The sequence below is a fragment of the Sphaeramia orbicularis genome, chromosome 8, assembly GCF_902148855.1.
Source record: "Sphaeramia orbicularis chromosome 8, fSphaOr1.1, whole genome shotgun sequence".
Lineage (NCBI taxonomy): Eukaryota > Metazoa > Chordata > Actinopteri > Kurtiformes > Apogonidae > Sphaeramia > Sphaeramia orbicularis.
The window spans coordinates 32316213-32336444 of record NC_043964.1 but is presented as its reverse complement, the minus strand read 5'-3'; the positions used below and the strand labels follow the sequence as shown (position 1 = coordinate 32336444).

The 20232-nt window shown below is 38.5% G+C and overlaps 2 protein-coding genes across 4 annotated transcripts; both read right to left on the bottom strand.

Annotated features, from left to right (window-relative positions):
- Positions 1 to 1031: 1031 nt before the first annotated feature.
- On the bottom strand, positions 1032 to 10968 carry LOC115423414 (far upstream element-binding protein 2-like). Of its 3 annotated transcripts, none has more exons than XM_030140196.1 (18): positions 10732 to 10968; positions 9699 to 9801; positions 9551 to 9610; positions 9329 to 9365; positions 9134 to 9186; positions 8956 to 9027; positions 8786 to 8843; positions 8532 to 8703; positions 8255 to 8353; positions 8077 to 8175; positions 7884 to 7986; positions 7456 to 7577; positions 6909 to 7202; positions 6677 to 6774; positions 6087 to 6172; positions 3934 to 4140; positions 3619 to 3818; positions 1032 to 2686 (listed from the first exon to the last, which is right to left on the bottom strand). In XM_030140196.1, exons 1-18 carry the CDS (start codon positions 10858 to 10860, stop codon positions 2678 to 2680), a joined length of 2001 nt encoding a protein of 666 aa, XP_029996056.1. In that variant the 5' UTR covers positions 10861 to 10968; the 3' UTR covers positions 1032 to 2677. The 3 variants fall into 3 exon arrangements, with proteins under 3 accessions (XP_029996056.1, XP_029996057.1, XP_029996059.1); XM_030140197.1 differs by having other exon boundaries at positions 3631 to 3818; XM_030140199.1 differs by lacking the exons at positions 1032 to 2686; positions 3619 to 3818 and having other exon boundaries at positions 4003 to 4218.
- A 2660-nt stretch (positions 10969 to 13628) lies between these two features.
- Positions 13629 to 20232, bottom strand: LOC115423412 (GTPase IMAP family member 8-like). Its single transcript, XM_030140193.1, has 6 exons — positions 20120 to 20232; positions 19000 to 19722; positions 17378 to 18091; positions 17148 to 17272; positions 16409 to 17078; positions 13629 to 14129 (listed from the first exon to the last, which is right to left on the bottom strand). Exons 1-6 carry the CDS (start codon positions 20136 to 20138, stop codon positions 13843 to 13845), a joined length of 2538 nt encoding a protein of 845 aa, XP_029996053.1. The 5' UTR covers positions 20139 to 20232; the 3' UTR covers positions 13629 to 13842.

The following is a 20232-nucleotide window of genomic DNA, read 5'->3' as shown; positions in this document are numbered from 1 at the left end:
TTGGGCATTAGATGCTAAGATTTCAAATACAAAGTGAACTGAAACTTTTAAGGTAGAGGATGTACTTTAAAAGAATCAAACCTACAAAACAATAAATTTGTAGTTTTGGAATCAAATGACTCGGCTACACAGATGATGACAAACAATATACAGGGTTCCTGTGAGGTCTTAAAAGTCTTCAATTTACAAATCTGCAGTTAATACCTTAAAAAAGAGTATTTAAAAGGTATTAAATTTGATATAGGGTGACACAGTGGTGCAGTGGATAGCACTAGCCCTGTGATGAACTGGCAGTATGTCCAGGGTGTACCCCGCCTTCACCCATAAGTAGCTGGGATAGGCTCCAGTGACCCCCATGACCCTAGTGAGGATAAAGCGGGTTCAGATAATGAATGAATGAATGAATACATTTGATATGGTAGGTCTTAAGTTATGTTGCCATAAACTTGTTTACTGTATTGTGTTTAAATGTATCTATTAAATGGCCAAACTGCAAGAAAGTAACATTAGTCGACTCAGTTCCACCTGTTCCAACCAAACTATTTATATTGAAATTAGGAACCAGTTATCACAAACTTTGCAGCCCCTGTTTAGAAATGACCAGAACAGTGGGAATCCAGCCATTGGAGAAAATAAATACAATTTCCTAACTTCTGGGAGTCACAAATTTCTGCCAGTATGGCCTTGAAATAGGCTGTGAAATGGGTATTAAATTCTGTTCTAAATAGTCTTAAAAAGGTCTTAAATTTAACTTGTAGAAACCTGCAGGAACCCTGATTATAGTGTCTCATTTTAATGTGTTGAACTAATATGAGCTGCTGCACAATGTAAAACTGAAGAATTTCAGTGGCTGTTTTCCAAAAAAGACCATTTTTGAGACATATTTAACTAACTGGTTTTACCTTTGTAGCCCAATCTGGTAAATTGGAAGACTAATATTGATACCTAGTGGTGATTTTCTCATCTCATTGTGTCTGATCACAGGTTGTGTTTTACCTCCAGAGAACGACATTTTCAGCACACATTTGGAAGTTATTTTACCTCTTTTTAATTCAGAATATTGCTGCTGGTGGTCATTTATTAATGATATTAACACTGCTCCCAAATAATACATTAGTCATACCTGATACAACTCTATAAATCCAAACCCTTATATTGCTGAATGATAAATACAATATACAGTATATCTTTTAAAGAGACGCACTGGAAGACTCTACTCCACTCCTTTATCCACTATCAATGACAAAATGAAGGCAAACATAATAGAAAACTGGAATTCTTTAAAAAAAAAAATTATAAATACAAACACATGCAGCCTTGATGTAAGATGTTTTAACTGCAACGTCAAACTGCACAGGGACTGTGTTGTTATAAATGCAGCCTTACGTGATATTCCAGAAAGCCTGTACTGCATGTACTACAGGACACAATGATCCCACAAGGAAAATGCTACACTACATAACAGTTACAAAGACAAAGTGCAGTTGAGGTTAATGTCTGCTAGCAGCATGTGTCAGTGTTTTACATTTTTGTTGTAGTTTACATCCCACTGGAGGCAATACAAATAGGAAAGAAGAAATAATATACGAATACCAAACAAACCGAATCTGAAAAACATTTTCTTTCTGTAATGGATGTAAAACAATATCTGCCATTTGATTTGAAAATGCAGAAAATGTACCTAAACTGCAGACAGATGTGTGACAAGAAGCAATTAAATATAAAATTAGAATGGCAGAAACCTAAAAAATAACACTAGTAAATTAACAAACATAATGGTTTGGAGGTTGGTGCTTATGGAAGGGCTGTAAATTAGAAGCCACTTATATCCCAGAGGTGCATAATCTGGTTTAATTTGCAAAAATCCTAGGAATCAGCAAAGATACCAGAATTAAGAATACCTATCATGGTCTCAATCCTTTTAACGTACACATGTGAACATTTATAAATGGGTTTAACCACTATACCCCAAACGGCTCGTACGTTTCCTACTGTTGAGTCTCACTTTTAAATGTTTTACTTTCATCCTCTGGTACCTTTTAACGAATACTAGTGCTCGCACATACTCTTTTAATGTTGCATGTTGGCTCACTCACACTAGTACAAATACTCCTATCCATACACCATGTGAAAGTCATCAGACAAATTAATAATACTTAAAATAAAACAATTAATCCAATCAAATGAGATTTAAAAATATTTTTTCTGGTTTATTACCAGTAACAGATACACAATAACTGTGTGCAAGTCATCTTATTTAACACTGGGATATAAAGGTAAGTGCTTTAAAACCTGGATGTACAAGTGTTAAGAGGAAATAAAAATATAAGGAGGATATATTAGCAACTCATTCTCTTCGCATCTGCCAAATAAACAGGACGAGGTCTCAGTGTATGTATATTATGGCTGTATATGCAGAGGCAATGACAAGCTTTGTGATGAGTGTGTACCTGTCAAATGTGTTTATCAGTCTTCTCCCTCCCCCTTAGCAGCAAAGCACAGGAAATATTTAACCAGTTCCTGTTTTTTATGAAAACAGTGCAGAGTATAGGTTTCATTTCTCCACACAACAACAAATAAATATAACATAACAGCTTAAACTTTAGTCTGACGTTCAGGATCCACTTCTTTTTCTTCCTACTTCTCTTTAGCATCAGAGATCTTCTGTCATGCTCTTTCACGGCATCTAGAAAATTATTGAAAGCAAAAAAAAAAAGACACTATAGAATCATTTGCAAACTTAAAAATATAGTGCTTATAGTATAACACGGGGTTTAAAAAATGTCTGCTACTGGAGGAAAAACATCTAATTTTACCTAAATCAATCAAAGTTATCCAACAAGTCAGGGTTTTTAGTTATATATAACTCAAAATATAGCTATGTTCTTTAAATTGTAAATAATCAAAATTTAGATACTTTCAGTACCAGAAAGTAAATTCAGCTTGGGATTCATTTGGGTAAGTGGGGCACAATTTTCAAGTCAGTGATGAAGCTCTTTGTTATGATCAAATAACTGAACACATGTTAAAAGCATATGAACAGATGAGATGATCACAAGATGATTTTCTTCCTACACAGTTTTGGTGATGTATGTAATGAGTGTGGTGAAGGTACTAACAAACTTCAACTAAACATATTAATGATTAATGTTGGTTCTACAGTGGGAAACTGTCACAAACCACAATCACAAGAGATTGTGTCTGAAATACACCGTTGCCCATTAAGTTGGAATAATGTTGTTTTCAGACACATTCCTCTTTTTATTCCCACTTATGCACATTAGTAATCACCCTTGACCAGGTACAATGAGAGTTCGAGTTACAATTTATCTACCAAGATAAAATCACATTGTAACAATCATTTAATGAGAAGAGGTAATAATATTTTATTTCAACTTTATGCGCAACAGTGTATTAAAAAAATTCTGAGACAAGCTGATGGACTCTACTGCTTAATTTTTCATTGGGCTCGATGTTCAATTCAGCACACATTGGAAAAACATTCAGGTAAAATCTGGTATTTTTAACCAGTGTAACTGAATCCTAAATGTTAGATACAACAGACAAACAATCCTACAGAAATATGGAAGCATGTTCCAAATGCAGATGAAAACCAACTTCTGTACCAACCTGTCCTTGCTGTGGAGTGGGGGGTTGGTTCGAGGCCTGTCCGGTCTGTCCATAGTAGGCAGCCTGCTGCCTGTAGTACTCTGCCCAGGCTGCACTGTAGTCCGGCTGGGCTCCTGTTGTGGATGCAGCGCCCCCTGCTGGTGCTGGAACTGCAGCTGCTGTTCCAGGAGCAGAACTACCAGCCTGGGCTGAGAGTGAGACCAGACTGAGATCAACATTATTTTGTTTAAATCCACTGAATGATTCACCACTATATATTTCATGGTACTAGCAGGAGCATGAGTACTTCCTTAGCAGTCTCACCCATCTTTTTGTAGTAATCCTCCCAGGCCTTGGTGTAGTCTGGCTGGCTCCCTGGGTTCTGTGCCGGCGGGTTCTGGTCACCTGATGCCGGGGCCCCTCCAGGTGGGTTTGCAGCGTATTGGCCTGGCACAGCCCCAGACGGCTGCTGGTAGTACTGAGCGTAGTAGGCCGCCCAGGCTGCGTTGGGGTCATTGGCTGCTGCCTTGCCTAGAAAAGATGCAGGGTGGAGGGGGTGAGGTCCTCATTGGGTGAGGGTGAGCCCCTGCTACTGGCCTGGAGACCGGGCTTGGAGACCAGGGGGAAAACAAAGACAGGGTTAGCCAGAGCTGCTCTGGGAAAACACGTCAACATTTCCATCAGTTCTCCTGTTGATCATCCTAGGGTTAAAGATAGTGGAGGATTTAGGGGGATTTAAGGGGATCTGACTGCTGAAGTGGAATATAACACTCATAATTAAGTTTGCATTACAGTAAAATCACACAAAAATAAGAACTAATATGATTTTTTTAATAATAGAGATGTTTGTATCAACAGAGGGAGCGGGTTCCCCTGACCATGTTGCACAGCAGCTCTGAATGGACTTCCTCCTCCTATTCTTCTGTTTTATAGCAGAAGGCATCCAGAGTTATTTATCCCGTAACAAAAAGCCAAGAATGAACACAAGAACCACTGTCTCTAATGGCTCATTATTTGCCACCTCTGTAAAGGAGCGTGTAGGTAGGTCTTCAGTTGGTTGTAATTTGCAACTTCACCACTAGATATTATCGAAAATCACTCTACTTCAATAATTTAGGTAATTTAGGTGGTAGCATCCACAAAAGCTACATTTTTGTAAGCAATCCTGAATGTAGGAAAAGAAGCAGCACTATAAGCAAAATATAGGATGAGGAAGATGGTAATATGAAGGACCGACCCTTCTTGAGCCAGGACTGTAGATGGGAAGAAGGCAGGAGGAAAACAAATATGAGCTTGAGTTTATACAGGAAGTGAAAAAATATGATAGAACCTGTAAAACCAAGGACAAAAAGGAACTGATCCAGAAGAACATGGGATTAAATTAAACAAAGAAAATGTGTTTGTACGCATTTATGTATGTCAACAGCCACTGTGTAATCCCCAGAAGAAACTTCTCTCAGCACATATCTAGGTCATTTCCAAAAAAGCTATACAACTATCTCTAACCAAGCTTATCAGTATCAAATTATCCATACCCAACTACTAGCTACAATCAACTTAAGCATAAGTGAGAGAGTAAAAATCAAAGTAAAATACTGAACAAATACAGTAGATATATAGGGGAAAGGGTGGGGAAATACATAAACACACTTAATGTGACTCAGGGAGTTCAATTTTGTTTGGTAGAAGCAACAACAAAATGTAAATCTATTATAAAACAAAGACCATAATTTACTTGAAACATACAGTCTATTAGACCATCAAAAGTCATCAAAAATAGTTATGCAATCAAGTACTAACTCCTGTGTGTATCATGTGACTAAAACAGAGAGAAAAGAAAACATGGAATGCCTAAAAGCACTGTTTTTGGCAGTACAATGCCATAGCTATTGATATAAGAATTTAAGTGATTTTGGTTATTATCAAGAAAACATGGAAAATGGCTAGATATCAGCACTGAAATTAAACTCTTATGAGCTATTTTTGTTGTTATCATTATATTTATCTAAATAAATGTACCTTTAGTTGTACCAGGCATCAAAATGAACAAGAAATTGAAGAAAACAAGGGTGGTCTAATATTTTTTTTCCGCAACTGTATGTGGATGAAGCTACTAGTGAGAGTGAGCCTATCATATTTTATAATACATTTTGTAAGGCGATAATAACTGGCCCCCTCTCCAGTAAAGTAGGTGACAGCAAAGTATCTTAAACTGGAAAAAAAAGAGGATAAAGTTCATCCTAAGCTGCCATAGAAACATGGTGAACTCCACGAGAGCCAACACTTCCCTTCTGTAGATTTAAACAGCTCAGTCTCCTGAGATCATCACACTGAACCTTTAAATAAAGCATCTGCCCATATAAGTAACTGAAGGGAGATGATTTGATGTGTGATTACGTAGAAGATCGACTTTCTAAAATGAGCAGAAATAAAATTTACGGATTCACAAAACCCAGCTGAAGTTAGATGTGACTCACTTGGGTCATGGGGTGCCTGGGGCTGCCACTGCTGATAGGTGTTGCTCCAACCCTGAGGAGTGTACTGAGGACCTGGAGGACCACCACTGGGGAAGAAAAATATTAAATTAAAACCTTTTAAGAACCTTTGTCCTGATAATATACCCAAGTAAAGCTAAAGAGACAGTTAACAAATGATTTTCTGCAGCTGACTGTTAATAGCCCTTTCCTAGTGAATGACACCGGCTCAGCTGGACTTGGAAGCCTTTACTTGACTTTTTTTGTTTTCCAGAAGCTGTGAATAGCAACAGATACCCAGTAGGTTTCTGATAATTCTATACATCATATCAGTTTTTGGTTTGAGGTTTGAGGTTTGAAGCAAGCTGAGGTGATACCAAAAGCCGACATAAAACCACTGCAGACAACTGATTTATTCAAAGAGAAACATCAACATCACTGCACCAGCGTAAAGTGAGATGAGAATGACTATAACCAACATTTTTTAAGAGCTGAGCTTCCATTCTGTGTTTACTTTCTATTCATTTATTACACTACACCACTGATTCTATGACAACCCCCAAAACCATGCTATGATAAATGTTGCTACTCACTGTGGTGGCCCAGGGTTGTATGGGGTGGGGTTATATGGACCGGCAGGACCAGCAGGACCGGGTCCGCCTGGCCCTGTGGCAACTGGACACAAAGGACCCTGGAACACAGGACAAAATCAGTCATCAGATTAACTTGCCAGCCTAGAATTTCAATGGTATTTCTAGGATGATTGCAGCTTGGGTCAGCTGTTTGAGGTCCATGTCTTGTGAAAGAAATCAAAATGTCCAGTACCTCAATCTTCTCTTCAATAAGCTGCTTGGCGTGGTCGATCTGCTGTGGTGAACCCCGGATGATAAACAGTTTAAAGTTGGGGTCTCCATTTGGAGGTGGCTGACGGGAAATTTCCACAAAGGCCCCAGTCTGCTGGTTGATGGACTTGACATTCTCCCCTCCTCTGCCAATTACAAGCCCACATTTGTGAGCAGGAATAGAAAAGGCCATTTCCCCAGCAGGGGGCTCCCAGCCACCTTGTCCACCGCCTCGCCCTCTGTTGCCTGAAGGCACACCAGGTGGGCCTGAGGGTCCCTATGCAGGAGACAAATCTTAATCACAACAGAATGGTACGGCACAGTATCACATGTACACAAAACAATCCCTTTTATTTAATCACATTTATCAGTCCTGTTTAACATCGTTAACCTAGACTATGACTTTGTAAAGCTTTCTTCCATTTGTTATTGCCACAACTAGTTTGCATACTTCCCTACATTTCAAGTTATGATCATAAAAAATCTTTTTTTATATTGTTCCAGTTTATGCATGTGTTTGTGATCCATACCCCCTGACCCTCCTCCCTGACCCTGATGCTCTGCAGGAGGTCGCTGATGATCTGGGAGGCATGTTCACAATGATCAGGTGGACCACTGATGTGTGCAATTTTATCAGGACCTGTCCCATCATCTGGAAGAAAAAGTTGAAGAAATAATTTTTACTATAAATGTATAAAATTTTGTCCAATCTTTGTTTCAGTAAAAATGCCCCTGCCATGCCAGTGCTGCCTTGGTAAACAATCGCCAGGTAGGACATTTTTAAGACTTTCAAATAATTAACAATTGCAAACAAAACTCATTTAACAAATTAATTCATCTGTATTGTTTATGAAATAATACATTCGGTATTATTTATTATTGTCTTAGTGAGTGAAACAGTTGCATTCAATACTATGTAACTATAACTGAACAGTTCTATCATATTATTGTGTTGTACCTTGTTTGAACTGTATGCGAACCCCAGCATCATTCTGGATTTTCTTGATCATCTCTCCGTTACGCCCAATGACCACACCGACTGAGTGTCGTGGAACAGGGATCTAGTTGGAAACCATGTTAGTTACGATTCATGTTCATAGATTTCATTTAAAGACTGGTCATATTTAGAAGTTTGCTTCATACAAACTCACATCCATGCCTCCTCCCATTCGGGAACTGTATTCATTTCTTTCACTATAGCCACCATGGTCTCGTTCCCTCAAAATCTCCTGCACCAATTCCTGGGCTTGCTAAAAGGAGAATATCATGGTTATGGCAGCAAAGACCACTGGTGTTTTTCAACTATGTAAGCTCATGCGACAGTTTTACCTGGACTTTGTATGGCTCTCCAATAATACGCAATGGCTTATCAACATTAGGTCCCTGAGAAGCATCCTGGATCAGGATCATTTTCACTCCTGCACGCTCCTGAATTATCACACAATCAAACATCATAACTTTGCTCCTCTCTGTTGACTATATCTGGTGTTCCTGGTTGTAATGAAATAAAGTCACCACATCACAAAGGCCTGGGAACACTGTGTTTCTGGGTACACATTAAAGTATTACTAAAGATACAAAAACGGCAAAAGCAAGAGCAATGTACCTGCAACTGCTTAATGGTCTCTCCTCCCTTTCCAATGACAAGGCCAGCCTTGCCAGCAGGAATCATCATCTCATGAACTGAGCCGTTCTGCCCATTAGTGGACTCATGATAAGAAGAAGGAGGTGTACCCCTTCCTCGAGACACAATCTCATCCAACAGCCTCTTAGCATTCCTACAGTCAGAGAAAAGTTGACCAGTAACAAAATAAACAGGGTAAACTGCTGCATTATTAGTGACATTTCTGAAACACTTACTGTATGGATTCATGGGAACCTGCTAGAGAGACACTCCTTTCTGGAAGGCCTCCACTGTCTTGATACATACACAAATAGAGTAAATACAGAATGTAGCCAACGTCAGCATTCAAAACAGAAAAATATAACTGGAATCCATTTAGGTGAATTCTAAAGCATGCATACTGTACCTGGAGCAATCTGAACTTTACAACCTGAATCCTGTTGAATCTTATTGATCTGTTCACCTCCACGGCCAATAACTGGTGACAAAGGAGAGAAAACTCGGAGTGTCTCTTGTTCTAGTTTTTCACAGAGAGGGAATAGTTTGGAGTGATGTGTGCTCTAACAGCATTGGGCTGCACTTACTGAGTCCCACCATGCTGTCTGGAACAGTGTACTCCTCTGTGATGGACGAAGGCCTGGCATCATCAGCAGGTGATGGTAGTGAAAAGGTAAAGTAACTATGTATTGTTTATATATGCAGTTTATATACAGAATTGGTTTTGACCTGGTACAGTAAGTCCACACACATACAAGCAAGTGAAAACTGTGAAATCTTACCTTTGTTGTGCAAGAGCAGCAAGCTGTGCACCAATAGCTGAGATCAGCATCAGAAATGACAACAGAGTAAGAAAACACAGAAAGAGAGAGGTTTTGAATTACTGTGGGGATGTGGAAGGAGAAGGTCACACAAGCAAAGAATGGAGAGCACAGACAAACAAGGGAAAAGAGACACACTTGGGAAAAGGGATACTGGAAAAGTGGAAATCTGGTAAAACTCACACAGGGCTTTGGTTGAATCCACATCACTCTGTGCAGCCAGCTTCTTACTTTCAGGCTCATCTTTCCAGTGAGAAAAAACAAAGGTAAGTACTGTACCTCGGTGTGTACCAGACTCATATCTTCTGCATCTAAAACCAGTCAAAACTACCTGCATCCTCCAGCGGCCGTTTCTGAGCAGTGAATGGAAAGCCATCCGATGCAGTGTTGTTGCTCACAGGAGGAACAGCATCACCCCCGATCTTGGCTGCAATCTGAAAGATACAATGACAATGACATGACAAACTAGAGAAAACACTGTCCTTTTCTGTCCCTGAAATGTGTGCTTATATTAGCATTTATATATACATAATATTAATATAATAACTTATAACATAATATTTAAGCTATAAACATAAACCACGTGGCCTAGAAAGTATCATATCACTATCAAGATATAGTGAATAGGCATTAAGCACCCAACTGTAATCTGTAGGACACAAGAAATATGATGGTATCATTTATTGTATGAGGACATGGAACTTAAATTTCTTGAGTGAATATATTATTGTACTTCTTGTTATGCATTAAATGGAAACTGTAATGAAAAAAAAAAACAAAAAACAGTAAGAATATCTGTAGAAGTGATGCAAAAGCAATGGGATCTACACAAACAACCCTGACTTTTTTTTGCCAACAAACATGAATATGATCTTGCTTTGTTTGTATTATCTGAGGTCTGGAAACTAAAAAGAAAAAAAAAAATCTTAATTGTAAAGGGGAGAAACTTTGGGCAAAAATGTACTTTTTGCTCATACACATGCTACCTACATGATCTCATATTTTTTCTGGTGGACTCTTAATATTTTCTAGAGCTACAGCTATTATCTTTTAGCTATAGTGCCTCTCTATTTAATGTTTGGCCACATTTTAACACTGTCTTAGATATTTGCTTTGTTTGGGAACACTTGACTACCTCTCCTCTTCACTACTGATGTCCCCTTCAGGTCGGTGAAATTAAATTGTAATTTCTACTTTGATCATAATGTTATGAAATTGTACACTTGCTTAGTGTTGCTCAGATAACTGTATGTTGTTATTTTTCTTGACTTACAACACTGACGTATTATATGTTCCAGTTTAAACCCGTTAGTCCTTAAGCTAACTAATTAGCCAGCCCTGTTTCAGACATGCCGCTGTCACACCTGCCGGGCCCGCTGCACCGCGTCCGCAAACGCATCTTTCTTGTCGCCTCCTGCTCCGTTTCCCAGAGGTGTTCCTCCGCCCAGAGGGACCCCGGACCCGGGCGGCGACACCGCGTTGTACTCTGACATATTAGCCAGAAGAACGGCGAAGGAGACGGAGAGAAGCCGGGGTGAGAGCTGCTCCGACGGTGGAAACAAAAGTCAAGAAACTGACAGGACGAGGTATCCTGCAAGAGACACGACGGAAGCCGGTAAGGCTCATTCGCGTTTTTTTTTTTTTTTTTTTTTTATCGTAATAGAAGCAACATTGGTGACACATCACCTCGACAGTAGACCTGCTTTTCGATATTAACCCATAAAAAAAAAAAAAAAAAAAAAAAAAAAAAAATTAAAAAAAATCCACGACCAAAACTATCTACTGATCTGATATATTTAATAACTGTTGCACCATTAATCTTATCAACACATGAAAAATAATTGGAGAAAAATGCGGTTAGTCATCTTTTGACCCATTTGCACATTCAGAGGCTCTGTAGTGAACATGGAAACAATGTCATCTTCTACAACAGGGGTGTCAAACTCATTTTAGTTCACAGGCCAGATTCAGCTAAATTTGATCTGAAGTGGGCCAAACCAGTAAAATAATAACATAATAATATATAAATAATGTCAATGCCAAACTATTCTCTATGTATTAGAGCAGAAAAAGTTAATATACATTATGAAAAGGTTTACATCTGCAAACTATCCTTTCAAAAGATGAGAATAACATGAACAAACTGAAAAAATAAGTGTAATTTTAATATTCTGCCTCAGTTTGTCATTTATACATGTACATTATAACTTACAGATCACAGTGGATCTACAAACACACAAAACATTGAGTAACAGGCAGAATATTGTTAAAATTGTACTTACTTCTCTTAAGACATTTCAGGTTATTCACATTTTTTTTTGCCAAATTATACTTTGTTTTAGTGTAAATACATGAAAATATTTACATTTACAAACAGAAATATTTGAAGTTGACATTATTTCTATGTTATTATGATAGTATTTTACTGGTCCTGCCCACTGCAGATTGAAGTAGTCTGAATGTGGAACCTGAACTAAAAGGATTTTTAATATTTTAGTGTTATTTTTGCATTTCACGAATTCATCCCAAGGGCCGGACTGGACCCTTTGGTGGGCTGGATTTGGCCCCTGGGATGCATGTTTGACACCTGTGTTCTACAACACTGATTCACCAATGAGGTTTGATAAATGACAGTGAATGGACACACTGCGTTTATGTTCAGGTAATGTTATCTTCACAGAAAAAGTAACTTTTTCTTCAGTTTTCTCTGTTTTTGATATACAGTGGTGTGCAAAAATATTAGCACACATGTCAGATCTTAAGAAACTGGTGGTTTATTTGTTCCCAGAGCCTGAATTTCACTTTTTTTGCCATTGCAAAAGGTAAAGGCAAAGGTACTGAAAATATTTCACCTACAAATTTATTAGTCCAGTCCTTTTTTTACATTTTACTCTAATATTTAGTGTGGCCTCCCTTGGCAACAATCACAGCAGCGCATCTTTCTGGCATAGTGTCAATGTATTTTCTGAGAGTTTCAACCCCAATGTCATTCCACGCTCTCAGAAGCTCATTCCATAGAGTTTCCTTAGCGTTTCCGTAGATTGTTGCCAAGGGGGGCCACACTAGGACTGGACTGATAAATTTGTAGGTGAAATATTGTCAGTACCTTTGTCTTTACCTTTTGCAATGGCAAAAACAGTGAAATTCAGGCTCTGGGAACTAATTAACCACCAGTTCCTCAAGATTTGACAAGTGTTCTAATATTTTTGCATACCACTGTACATTAAATATAGGAAATGGAATATAGGAAAATACTTGATTTAAGGTGAAAAATGGAGAATACAGAAGATAATATTATGATAAGTTGTGATAAATCACGTAAGAAAGGTTAAACAGAGAGAAAAATTCATTTGGGAACTGACTCCAAAGTAGCACTGGATCTTTAGGGGTTAAAGATAGCATTTATGCAATAATTAAGTGTAAATTATTCTCTTTAGAGCTTTGCACATGTCCACTCCATCACTAGTGCAATAACACAACATTCCTGATCATGTATAACTTCATGTTTATTATGTGATTTGTGGAGAGTACATATATATATACTACAGATGAGCATGAAATTAATCAAAATTACAGGAGTTCTATAGATAAAATGGGTACTACAGCATTACTGACATATTTTATTTAGACAAACTGTATCATAGACATACACAAATGGATATATATTACAGGAAATCTACATGTCTTGTTTACTTATTGATTACTTTTTTTTAATACAGCAAATCTGAGGAGTAACTTAGTAATTCTTACATTCACTTTACTTAATACATTGCAGAATAGAACTGAAATACATTTGTTTTAGCATGAAAATTTTTTCCTGTGTGTACAACATGCAATAACAGATAACTACTGGGCCATCTCAAATCCAACAGGGACAAAAAGACAAATAGCCTATTGTAAACTGCACTGTGTGTTTCATTATTTCATTATTCATTTGTTTAATTTCTTGAAGTCAGTATGAATACTAGAAAGAGTATTGCCCACCCCTGCACTAGAACAACAATAGAACATAATTTAATCCCCCTCGGCCAAATATAGTGTAAGATTCTGTTGACAGTTACTGCCCTATAATTTAGATTAGCTTGTCTTTGTGTAAAACTTGTTACATAGATATGTATATTTGAAAGTACTAAGATATTATGACTGCACAAGGCCATTTGACCTTGAAAAAGTAGGTCAAGTTGACCTATTTTCAATAGGCTTCTGCTCCATGCCAAGGTGTATCCACAGTATAAATTTGATACAGATATCTCAATGCATTCTTCAGTTGCATTTGTTAGAGTAATTATGTCGTTGAATGGACAGACAGACGGACAGACGACAAAACAATGACAATACCCATTTGGCCAGAAGTTGGCCGAGGGGTGAAAATCATGTGACACATCAAAAGCAATTAACGAATATGGATCTACCAAGAGAGGGTCCATCTTCAGTCAGGGGTTTCCATCAGTATACCAGCAGCATCTCCTGCTCAGTCAGCAGGAATACCTGCGTTTTGTGTGTCCAGTGTTTGTGGAGACTGTGGCATTATCAATGGTAGTCTGGACTTTTTCTGGGAAAATACGCCTCTTCTGTTGTTGATTGTCATCTGGCAGAGAGCTCTCATCCACATTCTCCACACAACTGACTGAGGCACTCATGCTGTCCACCCCAGAGGTAACCTCAGAGGGTCTAGCCCACGTGTTCAACCATTCAGACACTTTAGCATGTGCTCTTTGACTCCAAAATGTGGTTCCAGCTTCTGAGGGAAGGTCTCCACTCACTGAAAATAGAAATTACAACAAATGAGCAATGTACTGTAGATAATTAAAATTGTGAAAAGTGCTGGGTGCATTATCAGATGGACCAGTGCACTTATTTTAATTTAATTCAAATTTCTAGAAACCAAATTGCGGCACTGTACAGTGTCTATTAGAAGGAGACTCAGTGTACTTTTCTTACTAACCTTAAAAAACAACGATTAACTACATACAATGTATTTTCTTTGCATTATGATAAATGCAGTAACAGTTGACCAGTGCAGACATGATCCCACTACCTGAACAGTTCAGATTTTGTTTATTTGTTTAAGAATCAAGAGAAGAAAATGAAAAACCTGCACATTCATTATATTCAGGTATTCACTGACCTCATTTTATGGACACATAACGTTACTGAACCTAGAGCTGACCAACTGAATCAACCCCAGATCATAACACTACCCCCACAGGCACTGTAGGCACTGGGCATGCTTCTCACCCTGATACGTACACTACTGGTCAAAAGTTTTAGAACACCCCAATTTTTCCAGTTTTGTATTGAAATTCAAGCAGTTCAAGTCCAATGAACAGCTTGAAATGGTACAAAGGTAAGGGGTGAACTGCCAGAGGTTAAAAAAAAGGTAAGGTTAAACAAAACTGAAAAATAATGTACATTTCAGAATTATACAAAAAGGCGAACAAGAAATGGGTTAACAATTGAAAGCAATTCTGCAGCAATGGAGGTTGATCAAGCCTTGAAAGTTGGTGCTACCAATTCCTACAGGTGTCCCAACGTTTCTGAATTACTTACAACCCCCTCTGTCTGCATAGAAGTAGTGTTGGAACACACAAGCAAGTCTCAGTTTCAACTGTGAAGAGAAGACTTCCAGTTGCAGGTTTGATGGGTCGAGTTGCAGCAAGAAAGCCATTGCTGAGACTTCAGAATAAGAAAAAGAGGCTTGCCTGGGTCATGAAACACTGCCAGTGGACTAATGAAGGCTAGAAGAAGGTGTTATGGACTGATCATACCTGCAACTGGAAGTCCTCTCTTCACAGTTGAAACTGAGACTTGCTTACTACGACCACTATTGAGCTGTGCTTGAAGCTGTTGTCCTGTGAGTCTCCTATCACTCCAGCTGTTGACTCTCAGAAACTTGTCTTCTGATTGTATTGTGGCTTTGGGTCTGCCAGACCTCTTCCTGTCAACATTTCCCCCAGTTTCTGAGTGCCTGAAGGAAATTGGTCTTACTGACACCTTGACTTTCTTGGCAATTTCTCTGTAGGACAGACCTACATTTTTAAGTGTTATGATGGTCTGTCTCTCTTCTATCATTAATTGCCTTTTCCTCACAATTTTTATAGTAACACACTACTTTCTGCAGTACAATACTGTTCAAATAATGCTCACGACGATATGGTACCAAAGTGTGTTCCAACACTACTTTTATGCAGACAGAGGGGGTTGGAAGTAATTCAGAAACGTTGGGACACCTGTAGGAATTGGTTGCACCAACTTTCGAGGCTTGATCAACCTCCATTGCTGCAGAACTGCTTTATGTTGTTAACCCGTTTCTTGTTCGCCTTTTTGTATAATTCTGAAATGTACATTATTTTTCAGTTTTGTTTAACTTTACCTTTTTTTTAACCTCTGGCAGTTCACCACTTACCTTTGTACCATTTCAAGCTGTTCATTGGACTTGAACTGTTTGAATTTCAATAAAAAACTGGAAAAATTGGGGTGTTCTAAAACTTTTGACCAGTAGTGTATATCACTCTGAAATAGATTTAATCTGGACACACCAGACCGCACGACCATTTTCCATTGATACAGTCTCATCTTCATGCTTTTTATCAAACTGATGTTTGATAAAGAAATGAGAGGTTACTCACTGGATCAGTTCAGAATAAAGAACTTGCTGCAGCTGAAACACACTGCTTAATTTAGCAATTATTAAATGGAAGGCTTTTACCTGTTTTCTTAGTCAAATCCAGGTGGTGAGTTTTTTGGCTGTGCAGTGTAGTTATCACAGGAAAAACTGATTACCTCACATACTTACATTTTTACTTTATTTATTTTGTTTTGGGTGACACAAACCCTATATCAATCATATTCTTAATTATATACATAATGAAATAAAAACTTTCTATTTTGAATGCAAAAAAAAAAAAAAAAAATATATATATATATATATATATATATATATATATATATATATATATAGTGATCATCATATGTAGCTGAGCATTAATTGTCAGTGACCTGAAATTTTGTCCGTATTTCTTAGAATGAAATCAAACTTACTGCTTGGAACAAAGACTCCATCAAGACTGGCTGCCATCTTTACATGTGGTGGCACTGGTTCATTTTCAAGTGCTATAGCTCTTAGCATGTGATCTATTAGCTCCTGTTCTCTCCTGTTCCACTCCTCCTCTGTCAGCAGAGCCTGTCTTGCTACTTTCTGCATTTTTGTCATTGAGACTTCCATGGTGGAGTAGTGGCCTTTGTTTTTTGCCACCATTCTGTAGATTTTTGGGAACAGGTCAAGGACTTCTTGATGAATATAAAAATTACAGTTGAGGACATGATACTCATTCCTGCACTTTTCCACGAGTTGCTGGAGGGCTTTGCCTTCTCCGGCGATGTACTCCTCAATAGGTCTATGTTTCAGCCAGTCTCCCCAAGTGAACAGCACAAGGCAGTGTCTCCAGACTGTTTCACCGAAAGGCTCCAAGAGCTCTTCCACTGCTGTGAGGTCCCTCTCTGTAAATGCTTTGGAAATGGGGACAACCAGTAGAAAAGCATGGGGGCCTGGAGCACACATGGAGACGCTGTGTAGAACTTCACTTTTCAGCCAGCCAGTTTCTATCATGTTCTTATCCCAGCCTGGTGCCTCAACAACGGTGATATTTAGTCCACCAATATCATTATGATGTTTGACGGCAGTTGAGATTCCTGTCTGATCTAGAAATTCCTACAGAGACATAAGAAAACAATTACCAAAGATTTAGATTGATTTACTGTACATTTAAGCAGTACTTACTTTTTTCATCCAGTTTGGCCCAAATACATCTTCAAAAAGTATTCGGTTCCCAGCCATACTCTTTCCTGATTCTTTTCTTCCAATGAGTACCATCCTCAGGTGCGTTAGCCGCGGCCTCTCGTCTCCTGGAAAGAGAGTCTTCATCATCATACTAAGATAATGATTTTTAAGATGTGTTTTCATTATGAATCTATGTAATCCATGTAATGGATCATCCTTTTTTAATTTACCTCCAAACAACTCCTTTAGCATTCTTGATTGTCTTTGGGTCATTTGCATAATTTTCTTAGCCATCTTTTGTTCTGCCTCCTTCTTTGCCTCTATCTGTTGTGCCTGCCCCATGTCGACTCTGAAATGAGGTTCTCTGTTTCCTGCCCACATCTCTTCAATCTTCTCCAAGAGCTCCGTTACCTGTTTCTCATCTCTGTTGTTTGTGTTGTTTAGGACATGATACCTATTTCCACTCCTCTCAACCAGCCACAGAAGACCTTTTTCACTCTCTATTCGCTCTTCCATGGTTTTTGTTCCCAGCCAATCGCCTCTGGTGAACAGAACGATAGTGTGATTCCACACTTCTTCTGAGAACATGCTCATGTGTTCCTGGACTGCTCTCTGGTAGGAAGCATTGAATGCAGATGACAAACCAACTACAAGGAGTATTGCATGAGGCCCCGGGGGACACAGATACATACTTCTCTTTATTTCAGATTTATCCATCTCACACGTGTCCTGTAGAGTGTGGTTGTAGAACCAGCCAGGGGAGTCTACCACTGTGAGATGCCTGTGGGCCACTACGCTGTGGCCAATTTCACAGTACTCAGTTGTTCTGCGGTGATAGACACTGAATGCATCTTTCTTCAGAATGATGTTGCCTGCTGAGCTCTTGGCTGACCATTGTGCACCAACCATGACTAGTCTTAAGTGTGCAGGGGGAGTTTTACCACCTGTGTTAAATGAGAAGAAAATGTCTTCAGGTTTGTAGGTTGGTTAATTGTAGCATGTTAAGATACATGTTTTTTGACACTCTCTAAATAACACACACATAACTGTTTCTTAACATGATTTTTAGACATTGTGATGGTGATAGAACTTTGCCAGACTCTTATCTGGGGATTTTTGTTCAACTTTTGATACAACTCAGCCACACATTTTGACCAGAACATTTTAGAACATTTTTCTTTGAGTAATAATCTGGTGGGCTGGATTCTTGATTTTTTATTTAACAGAACACAGAGAATGGGGGTCAATAGTGTCTTGCCTGACCAAGAGTATCAAGAGGCTCCCCTTAGGACTCTGTGCTGTCACCATTACTTTTGGTTCTTTACACATACATGTGTGTAAATTCTGTTGTCGACAAAACTATTATAAAATACTTAATACTCTGTTATTGTCAATCTACTTCATGATGATGAGAACAGCCATGGCCTTTTTATTGACAGGATTGTACTGTGGTGTGAGGAGTCTCACATCCAAATAAACATATTGCAGACAAAAAATTTAATCAAACCATAATGACTATGTTTTATCAAGCTTTTATTGAATCTGTCTAGTTTTTCTTTGGTGTCATAGTTTGTTTCATTGTCTTTATGATATCAGGCGTGGCTGGTGGGAGCAAAAAAAAAAAAAGCTGAGGGATGAAGCCTATTAACTCCTGGTGCCAGCTCATCAGACTGAACCATAGGCTTATAGGCTTCTTATATGCCTAGTTAAAACAATTGTGGCACTTTATTACCATTGCTGTCTTTTGGGTCAATAAAAACCCACATTTTTGACATTTAGATTTCATTTCCTCACTGCCTTATATCTTACACACAAAAGAGTTATCGGACAAAGGGAAACAGTTGTGACTCACCATCAATTGATGCTCTGAGTTTCCTTCTTTGATACTGCACTTCTGCAAACCTCTTTGCTGCTTTTTCACTTATTGCTTCCAGTTGGTCTTTCACAGCTTTCCCAGTAACAGCGTCAGTCGAATAGAAATTTCCAGCATTTTTTGCATTCATTGCCTCTATCTTCTCAAACAGTGCTATAACCTGAGATCTGTCTTGACTGTTTGAGATATTGAAAACATGTTTTCGGTTGCCACATTGCTGCAGAATCCACCGAAGAGCTGGCCATGTGTTGATTTCATATTGTAAACTCTGATCACTACATGGAGCATCTGTACTAAACAGGACGATGGTGTGATCGAAAACTCCTTTGTCGAAAAGCTTCAGGTGCTCTTCTAGTGATGGTTTGAAGATGTCACAAAAGATTAAACCAACAGGAATGACAAGAAGAAAGGCATGAGGCCCTGGTGGACACAGATGGACACTGTTCTTGATTTCTATTTGATCCAGCTTTGAGGTGTTTTCTAGTGGATAGTGCCACCACCAGGCTGGTGTATCAACCACAGTGACTCGTCTGCCGTGAACGTCCTGCTGGTTCACCTCACTCTGCGCAGTTCTTCTTTTAGTCTCAAAAACCTTCTTACCTAAAATTGCATTGCCAGTTGCACTCTTATGACTCAATTCACCGCGTATGCTTTTTCCTCCAATCAGTACAATCCTCAGTTCTGGCAGGTGATAACTTGGTTCTATAAAAGAGGTGGAACATTGTATTATAAAGAACTTGGAAAGTGTGTTCTTGAAATCTCCTTGGTAAGACTGACTCTTTAATTAATCCCAAATAATCACAAAGGTCTGTATGAGCAGCATAATCCAATTCACTAACATTATAGAGAAGGCAAGTCTTTTTAGATTTGATTTAGCTGTTTTATTTATTTAATTTTTTAACATTTGATGATATTAATCTTGCAAAGCACTTGGTGTCCTTTCTCTGTGAAAAGTGAAGTATTCAGTAACATTCACTTAAATAACCATGTTGTAGAAAATGACCCATAACCCATACTAAATAAGACCTATAAAAAAGTAACTACATGTGCTTCAGTCGAGATTTAAACTAACAAGGTTTTACGAACAGATTTGACTTACCTTTATGTTGACAAGCCATTGTTTTCAGATATTATGTGCTTATGCCGCCGATTCTGCAGTCCTCAGGAACAAGAAATTCCAGTATAGCACCACATGTTGAAAGACGAATTAGG